Raw genomic sequence first — 10,078 nt, forward strand, 5'->3', positions numbered from 1 at the left:
CCGTCATGAGGAATGAGTCGTCTGATGTTGACCGTATCTCCCTCAGGTCCCTGTGAACCTGCTGCGGGCCGGACGTATCTGTGTGTTCGAGCCTCCTCCCGGGATGAAGGCTAATATGCTGCGCACGTTCAGCAGTATTCCTGTGGCACGCATGTGTAAGGTGAGGAACATGCTAACCGCTAGAAGTGAAGCAGTAGCGTCTGTATCGTGATCGCGGTAGCGGTTCCTGCAACGCTGAATCTCCGGTGCTCCGAAGCGGATTCATATTTACTTGATTTGTGTGATATTTGTAATAGGAAATCATCATAAGGACTATTGTTTTATTTGATAAAAATGTGTCAATGTCATAACATGTGAGCCGTGCTGGCAAAATGAGCGTGAATGCACATGGGTTAATTTTGAGCTACAGGCAAAACAAAAAAGGTTAAGAATGTCGCAAAAATGGGTTCATTAAGCTCTCGTCTAGCGATCCCAATGCTCTAAATAGTAATTAAACATCTAAGATTATCTTTATTTGTGGGTTTTCTGAGAGGAGTACCTTTCCTCCGCTCGCTTCTCGACTGTTCGAAGCGCTCACGATAAATATACACAGAATTACAGTATTTAAATATTCACGCAAACATAACCTGTTATGTCTTAAGTGAACGTTTGGGGAAAACATCGGATGTGTAACATTACATTTAGCCATTTAGCAGACGCTTTTATCCAAAGAGGACAAGAGAAGCAATCAAAACCAACAAAAGAGCAATGATATACGAGTGCTATAACAAGTCTGTTAGCTTAACGCAGTACACGGAGCAAGGTTTTTAAAACAAAAATTATATAATAAATAAAAAGGAAACGGATCGAATAGAAAAATAATATAATATTAGATCCGTAGGTCTTTATATATAAGCCGTCTGTCTCATTAATGTTAATTAAACGATAAAAGAATAGGGAATCGCTCTCTGCTCTTGATTGAACTGCTTTTGTAGTTTTAATAATCAATTTATTTGTAATAAACACACTAAAGGGATTTTTACATTTTATTATTTATTTTTTTTTTACTTGAATGCTTTTGTTTTGATGTAAAATGAAAAAAAAAATACAGTATACACTTCTTTCTTTGGTCTATTTTGCATCTGTTCCTATTTATAACTACAAATATAAAATAAAAAAATAGCTATATTATGATTATTAATATCGTAATGATTAAGAAAAGAAGATGCAGCGTTACTCTGTGATTTTTCTTTGGAACCTTCAGAAAACTTTAACACGATTTTCCTCAAAACTGACTTTGCTGACTCTCTCGCCCTCGGATGGTGTAGCTGTGTGAACCGGTGTAGTGCTTTGAAGAGTTTTAATGGAGAATGTGAAACCAATAGCTCTTTAACTCTGCTCATTGTGAATTATCTTGCCAGCACAGGTCACGTATAGTGATATACATCCATATCTACAGTCAGTGTTTCCTCTTCACCGCTAATTTTCCATCTTCAGATGAATCTGAAATGGGTTTTCTGCAGTCGTGAGCTGGTGTTTGGTGTGGTTTATTGTCTGTCTCTTCTCTCAGTCTCCAAACGAAAGAGCTCGCTTGTACTTCCTCCTGGCCTGGTTCCACGCCGTCATCCAGGAGCGCCTGCGTTACGCCCCGCTGGGCTGGTCTAAGAAGTACGAGTTCGGAGAGTCGGATCTGCGCTCGGCCTGCGACACGGTGGACACCTGGCTGGACGATACGGCGAAGGTTCGAGTCGGTTCCTCATGTCTGTTGTGCTGTATCTGCATCTGTGTGTGAGGCTCTGAGCGTCTGTCGTTCTCCGCAGGGCCGGCAGAACATCTCTCCGGATAAGATCCCGTGGGCGGCGCTGAGGACGCTGATGGCCCAGTCCATCTACGGAGGACGCATCGACAACGAGTTCGACCAGCGGCTGCTCAACACCTTCCTGGAGCGTCTCTTCACCACCAGCAGCTTCGACAGCGAGTTCAAGCTGGCGCTCAAAGTGGACGGACACAAGGACATCAAGATGCCCGACGGGATCCGGTCAGCGCAGACCCGTTTCATTACCTCTGTGTTGTGTTCAGATTTACAGAGAATGGTCACACAAACAAGTTTAAAACCAGAGAAATTAAGGTGCATCACATTAGCCACATTTTGCAAGCAAAAAAAGGATCCGTTGTCTGTTGTGAATGGAGAAGTGATGAGGGAAGCTAGGTCTCAACTTTTCATGTTGCGATAATTGCTAAATCACGGTATTGAAATTTAGTTACAAAGAAGTGTTGTCATAATACAGTATAACAGGTTTAATAGCTTTTTTCTTTCATTAACAATGAGCAATAGCAACGTTTGTTACAGAAGTTATTATTCTTCGTTAAAAAATACATTAAAATGTAAAAGTTTGAAAATGTCACCTATTAAGTTTGAAACCTTTAAATCCTGTTCAGAAACAAAGTAGCAGCTGCTGTGTTTCTGGGGTTTCCAGGGTAACGGCTGCATTTCTCTTCAGCGCCACCTGCTGTCAGCGAGTGAAAGTGCTTTTATCCGGAGCGTCTCCTTCAGTCGCTCCTCCCTGCGCTTCTCCTCCGTGCTTGTTTACATGAGTGCGCACACGTCTGTGACGCAGCATACAGCGCTGTTGTGCATTTGACCAGTTGATGGGAAAAGTATTCTTAAAATGCATTTTAAAAAATCTGAATTTGTAATAATTATTCACGGTATTTTGAAGTGCCTACGGTAACAATATCGCACATGTTCATTATTGTGATATATATCACATTACCGAATACTGGCACGTGTCTAGATTAAGCACGGCTCAGACAGACATCATAGATTGGATTTTGGCTGCAAAAATCCATATAATGGCAAATGTGACGCATCTTTACAACCCCAGTGAACACAGTCCTCTCATGTTTCATAATTGAGGAATTTCAATTCAAGAGTTACGTTCCTGTTTATTTCTGTGAAGCTGAAGCGGTCTGTCCTGTATAAAGCGTGTGTCTGTGTTTCTGTGGCGCAGGCGTGAGGAGTTCATTCACTGGGTGGAGTTGCTGCCGGACACTCAGACTCCATCATGGCTGGGTCTGCCGAGTAACGCGGAGAAGGTCCTGCTCACTACTCAGGGTACGAGCGTCTGTGGGGCTGTCATGAGGACGGTGTTTACTCCTGAACTCTGACCCTTCTCGCCTCCTCTCTGTCTGTCTGTCTCGAGGTCACTGTCAGTTTCACAGGCTTTCGTCATCAGAGCACGCCTCCTCGGCTGCGTGTGCTAGAGCCGTTAGCGCTGCACGCAGCGGAGCGGGTGTCCTTCTGTCTCCTCAGCCTCCAGTAGCTGTATTTCACTGCCATCATGTCACCGGCCCTCGCTTTGTTTTGATGCTGTTTTCTCCTCACAGTTCAGTTCAGTCCTGCTCAGATGCATGTCATCCTCAGAGATGCCCTGGTCAACAACAGATACTGGACTTGCCACGATGCACCGCTTTCACGTCACCGCTCGGCTGCTAGTTACTGCTCTGGGGTCATTTCTCCCTGCACAGCAACATAAGGCGGTTTGAGTTTAACTGGATATTTGAACTACACGTGTCAACAATTGAAGTGGATCAAAAATGGTCCTAAAACCAAAATGTGTTCTTGTCTTAGGACAACTTTTTTGATCCCCTTCAAATGTTGACTACTGTCTAAACGAAATGCAAATTAAATTGTTGACCACTGAACTTCAAACAAAACTCTTCATTAGGTGACTGCGCATAATTAAAGTCTATTCTATTCCGCTTCGTTTATAATGTTGTCCTGATTCCTGAGTGTTAGCGGCGTCAGACCGTGGCAAGTCTTCCAGTAATTCCTCGTCAGGGTTTTAGCACTTGAACCCCCTTATTAACACACTCAAGTTTGTCCAGCTGTTAATTTGATCTCCCTCCTTCACTTCCTGTGGGTGTCTCCCTCCCGTACCTCACTTCCTGCTCCCGCGGCCGCTCCTTCCTCCCGCTCAGGCATTGACATGATGGGGAAGCTGCTGAAAATGCAGATGTTGGAGGATGAGGACGATCTGGCGTACGAGACGGAGAAGAAGCAGCGCAGCACGTCCTCGTCTGACGCGCAGCCGGCCTGGATGAGGACTCTTCACACCACGGCTCGTAACTGGCTGCAGCTGATCCCGGAGTCTGTGAGCCCGCTCAAACGCACCGTGGAGAACATCAAGGTACGGCCCGAGTCTGGTCCGGCTGACCCACATTCACAGAGACCTCAGACGCTTTCATCCACTGTTTACATCGCATCAGTTCATTTGAGAAACATAGTTACCGGTCATTTTGAATGTTTTAGATATTGCATATTGCTGAAGGCTTTGTATAGAAAACGAGAAGAAACCTTTGTTTTTATATCATGTGAACAATCATGATTTAAAAGTAATACCCATCTTTGCCTTGATGGCAGTTCAGATCGTAGCTGTCGTAAACTCAGTTTGAACGCTTGGTGTTTCTTCTTCGATGGCTCATGAAAGCTAGGGGTGTGAATTATCACTGGCTTCACGATTCGATTAGGATTATGTTTACGATTTAGTGCTCTCAAACGATTAATCGCATCCAAAATAAACGTTTTTGTTTACATAATATATGAATGTGTACTGTGTATATTATGCATTTATAAATACACACACATGCATGTATACATTTCAGAAAAATAGGTTGTTTATATGACATTTTTTTTATAATTTAAATTGTGTGAATATAAATATAGATATGTAAATACATGTACATGGTTTCAAAAATACTGCATGTGTGTGTGTATTTATATATACATAATAAATATACACTGAACACATTATGCAAACAAACTTTTATTTGATTAATTGTTTGACACCACTGCTACGATTCGATGTCATGATGTGTCATCCTCAATTTTCAATATTACGGCACATGGCTACATTTTGATATTTGAAGTAATAAAGGGGGAAAAAGACAAATACAAGTGATAAAGTACTTTCAGTATCTACGGCCTCGTTTCCACTGCAGGTCTAGATGGCCAATTCTGATTTGTTGCCTATATCCGATTTTTTTTTGGCTGTCCGTTTACACGTTCTTTCAGTTGTGCCTCAGAAAATCCGATCTGCCTGTTTACATGAGTCGCATTGGCACATATTGGATTTATTTCCACATATGAATGAGGCCTGAAACCGATCTGGAAATATCCGAATGCATGCGTTTTTTTTCCTGTTTACACTGTCATAGAACAGATACTGGTGTGACAAGCGCGTATGCGAATGATGTCAGAAGGCTATAATCGATTATGGTCCGTTACTGCATCCGCATCGCAGACACGATTAACTTCAGCACCCCTCATGCAAGCGTCTGCTCCTCCCAGGATCCTCTGTTCCGGTTCTTCGAGCGCGAGGTGAAGATGGGCTCGCGGATGCTGCAGGACGTGCGTCAGGATCTCACCGATGTGGTGCATGTGTGCGAGGGCAAGAAGAAGCAGACCAACGACCTGCGCACGCTCATCAACGACCTGGTCAAAGGTGAGTCAGCGGAGTGACCTCTGACCCTTCAGATCAGTGTCTGTGTGCGCCGGGTCACTGAAGCGCTGTGCTGTGCTCCACAGGCATCCTGCCCCGCAGCTGGAGCCGCTACACCGTCCCCGCAGCCATGACCGTCATCCAGTGGGTGGCAGACTTCAGCGAGCGGATCAAGCAGCTGCAGCAGATCTCACAGGGAGCGGCCAGCGGCGGCGCTAAAGAGCTCAAGGTGCAGTGACACATCACAGAACAGCAGCTCGCACCACATGATTGTAGATCAGAACATCTCAATACAGGTCGCTGAACATGTTTGCCGGTGTTTGAAGAGGATCGCTGCTTTTCTGTAGCAGACAGTGCATGTGAAGATTAAGTAAATCACTGGGCTGAAAATGTTAGTTTCTGTAGCGCTTTATACAGTACAATAATAACATGGTGATTCAGTGATGCAAACAGCATTCAATTCTGCTGTAAAACAGCTCTAAAAAATAGCAGACAGTCGTCATGCAGTTGAAACCAGTTAATTGTTGATTCAGCTCCATTTAATAACTGTGTAAAGTCCATCAGTTATGGAGAGAGGTTGCTTCATCTTTAATGCAGCTCTGGAGAAAGCAGTGGCCTCATCATCAGCTCGGTTCAGTTCGCTTCCAGGAATGCAATCCATAATGTTGCCAAATATTAAGTGTCCCCAACTAAGCAAGCCAAAGCGACAGTGGCAAGAACCAAAACTGCATCGGTGACAAATTAAGAGAAAAAAAGTTGCCAGCATGTTTGAGGATTTTCACTAATATTTCATGGCCCCTAGAATATTTTGTTGTGTGAATATCTGAACATGCAATGCATCACAATATAGTTTCATAAAAAAAGCAACATTTTGAGCAAAAAGCTGAGAATCATCTGGATCATATTCAGTAATATTATGAAAGCTAAGCTGCAGTAGATGGCTTCCATCAGCGCTCCCAAAGCTTCACAGGCCTTTACCACTTTCTGATCCACATTTCACTCGCTAACATTAGCCGTTTATTATTTATATGCTGTTTATTGTTGAACACATTATTTATCATATGCGTATGCTCGCTGGTTTCTGCGTCTTCCTGGTCTGTGTTTTTGATCACATTCAGGAGATGCGTAATAGCGCCCCCTAGAGTATAACAGCGAGAACTTAGTTAATAAATCAAAAGAAGCAGTCACGATTAAAACATGATTTATCATGCAGCCCTCTCTGAACTGAACTGGCTTGATCTGAATAATGACACTGTTGTCTTTTAGAGCTGCTTTACAGCAGAATCTGAAGTAAAACACAGTTGACTTTCCATCATTATTTTCCTGTTTATCACGGCGAATCTGCTCTGACTGATCTGGATTGTATAAAGCGCTATAGAGATAAAGCTGGCTCAAACTCAGGAGACTCGTGGTTTCAAGTGTTGAACGGGCTGCTGTTCTCCTGCAGAACATCCATGTGAACCTGGGCGGTCTGTTCGTGCCGGAGGCCTACATCACAGCCACGCGTCAGTACGTGGCTCAGGTCAACAGCTGGTCTCTGGAGGAGCTGTGTCTGGAGGTGAATGTGACGTCTGCGCAGGGAGCGGCGCTGGACGCCTGCAGCTTCGGCATCAGAGGTGAGAGCGGCTCGAGAGAGAGAGATGAGGAGCGTGTCCGTGTCTGCTGGGGCTCAGAGCGTTCTGTCTGTCTGTCTGTGCGCAGGTCTGAAGCTGCAGGGGGCCACCTGCGCCAACAACAAGCTCTCTCTGTCCACCAGCATCTCCACTGAACTGCCGCTGACGCAGCTGCACTGGATGAAGCAGAGCAACACCGAGAAGAGGAGCATGGTCTGTCACTGGCCTTACTTTGCTTTATATATTTTGCACAAGAATAAGTACAATCCATTTACTGTGCAGAGAGACGCCGCTTATTTAGAGCCTCCTCCTGAACGATAAAGAAAACAACAACTCATGAAATCAATGAAAGAGCTAAATTACAATAAATATATAAATAAAAATTAATTACAACATGTGTGACCCTGGAGCACAAAAGCAGTCATAAGCAGCACAGGTATATTTGTAGCAATAGCCAACAATACATTGTATGGGTCACAATTATACATTTCTCTTTTATACCAAAAATCATTAGGATATTAAGTAAAGATCATGTTCCATGAAGATATTTAGTAAATGTCCTACCGTAAATATATCAAAACTTAATGTTTGATTAGTAATATGCATTGCTAAGAACTTAATTTGAACAACTTTAAAGATGATTTTCTCAATATTTAGATTTTTTTGCACCCTCAGATTCCAGATTTTCAAATATTGTCCGATCCTAACAAACCATACATCAATGGAAAGATTATTTATTCAGCTTTAGATGATGCATAAATCTCAATTTCACAAAACTGACCCTCATGATTGGTTTTGTGCTCCAGGGTCACACATGTCAAAACCCCCGGAAATTATGTACTCCAAAAACAAACCAATGTAGTGCATAAACTACATTTTAAGAAGAAAAAAAATACACCATTACAAAACCGCATTAAACTGATCCCTTTATACATCTTTTATAACTTATTAAAGAGGAAAAATGTTTTTGCTAGATGTGACAAACCATTCCATAATTCATTACCCCTAAATCTCATCAAGTATTGACCTCTACAAGTGAGAGATTAAGGAAGATTAATATTTAAAAATGTACGTTAAATAACGGTGAACCGGTGAATTGAATTTAAAATACATTGTAAATTGCTTTGGAAGGTTACCCTTACTTGGATATATCTTATAAATAAAATCACACATTTGAAAAATATTAATATCATAAATAGTAAGAACCTGAAGTTTGTGAAATAAAGCAGCAGATGAAGTATATATATGTTTGATCGGGTTGCACTCTTAACAAAACTCTCCTGAAGGATAGACCGGAAAAGTACTTGCCCAAACTATATTACAATATGAAAGATATGGATAATTATAATAAAGCACAAGAGGACACTCTGTAGTAACAACAAGCCTAACCCTCATTATTATTCCAGTAGATTTATGTATGTTTCTACTCGCATAATCAACTCAAAGTCTCAACAATAACTCCCAAGAATTGAGTAGTTTGTTCTTGAGGCAGCTCAGTAGTCATTTTTGATAAATCCTCGTGTAATTTTTTACCACAAAAAAAAATTAACACTTGATTTTTTTTTATATATTTACAGATAATTTGTTCAAATTAAACCTATTAGCATAATCAATTAGACCATCATTTTCAGTTTAATCAGTGAATTAAAGGCTGTCTCTCTCTGTGTTCTCTGCAGGTCACGCTGCCCGTGTATCTGAACTTCACACGCTCAGACCTCATCTTCACCGTCGACTTCGACATCGCCACCAAAGAAGACCCGCATCACTTCTACGAGCGCGGAGTCGCCATCCTCTGCACCGACTAGATGCTGCTTAACCAGCCGCTTATCTTTACTAATCATTCCTGTTAGTGTAGTGCGCTAAAACATAGCTTTGCATGCCGTGTTTAACTGGGAAGGGTTCAGAGGGTCAGACGAACGTTGGAAGATGGGTTGTGTTGGGGTTTCTGAGGCAGATGTTTTAGAACCGATGGGATTGTGTGTGTGTTTTAGATGGAAAAATGGAAGTTGATTCAAGTTTTGCATGATTGGTGGTTTCCAATAAAGCTCATTTAGATTAAACGTTACTCGAGTGTGCTTGTTAATTCATTTGAGCCTGTATGATCCTTTAACGCACACGCCTGGACCACAAACCAGTCATAAGGGTCCATTTTTATACATCATCTGAATAAATAAGCTTTCCATTGATGTGTGTTTAGATAGGACTATATTTGGCTGAGATACAAATATGTAGGTTGTCATGCCAATAAAGCACACTTAAATTGAAATAGAAATTGTGTGTGCGTGAGAGAGAGTGCGTGTGAGAGAGAGTGTGTGTGCGTGTGCGAGAGAGTGTGTGTGTGTGAGAGAGAGTGTGTGTGTGTGTGTGAGAGAGAGTGCGTGTGAGAGAGAAAGTGAGTGCGTGAGAGAGAGAGTGTGTGTGTGAGAGAGTGTGTGTGAGAGAGAGTGCGTGTGAGAGAGAGTGTGAGAGAGAGTGTGTGTGCGTGAGAGAGTGTGCGTGTGCGTGAGAGAGAGTGCGTGTGAGAGAGAGTGTGAGAGAGAGTGTGTGTGCGTGAGAGAGTGTGCGTGTGCGTGAGAGAGAGTGCGTGTGAGAGAGAGTGTGAGAGAGAGTGTGTGTGAGAGAGTGTGTGTGTGAGAGAGAGAGTGTGTGCGTGAGAGAGAGAGTGTGTGTGCGCGTGAGAGAGTGTGCGTGAGAGAGAGTGCATGTGAGAGAGAGTGTGTGTGTCCGTGAGAGGGAGAGTGTGTGCGTGTGAGAGAGAGTGTGTGTGTGCGTGAGAGGGAGAGTGTGTGCGTGAGAGAGAGAGTGTGTGTGTGCGTGAGAGAGTGTGCGTGTGCGTGAGAGAGAGTGCGTGTGAGAGAGAGTGTGAGAGAGAGTGTGTGTGTCCGTGAGAGGGAGAGTGTGTGTGTGCGTGAGAGAGAGTGCATGTGAGAGAGAGTGTGTGTGAGAGAGAGTGCATGTGAGAGAGAGTGTGTGTGTCCGTGAGAG

The 10,078-nt window shown here is 43.0% G+C and overlaps 1 protein-coding gene across 1 annotated transcript in view; it reads left to right on the forward strand.

Moving 5' to 3' along the window:
- The window catches only part of dync1h1 (dynein, cytoplasmic 1, heavy chain 1), a 61,486-nt gene extending 52,337 nt beyond the window's left edge, over positions 1-9,149 (forward strand). Inside the window, 10 exon segments of the mRNA XM_016254459.1 lie at positions 32-160; positions 1,550-1,720; positions 1,800-2,017; positions 2,991-3,094; positions 3,961-4,169; positions 5,330-5,483; positions 5,567-5,709; positions 6,928-7,096; positions 7,182-7,306; positions 8,770-9,149. Of these exon segments, the coding sequence (XP_016109945.1) occupies positions 32-160; positions 1,550-1,720; positions 1,800-2,017; positions 2,991-3,094; positions 3,961-4,169; positions 5,330-5,483; positions 5,567-5,709; positions 6,928-7,096; positions 7,182-7,306; positions 8,770-8,898 (1,551 nt within the window). The 3' untranslated portion in view covers positions 8,899-9,149.
- The last annotated feature ends 929 nt before the right edge of the window (positions 9,150-10,078 follow it).

The sequence above is a fragment of the Sinocyclocheilus grahami genome, unplaced genomic scaffold (assembly GCF_001515645.1).
Source record: "Sinocyclocheilus grahami isolate Dianchi unplaced genomic scaffold, SAMN03320097.WGS_v1.1 scaffold1250.1, whole genome shotgun sequence".
Taxonomy (NCBI): Eukaryota; Metazoa; Chordata; class Actinopteri; order Cypriniformes; family Cyprinidae; genus Sinocyclocheilus; species Sinocyclocheilus grahami.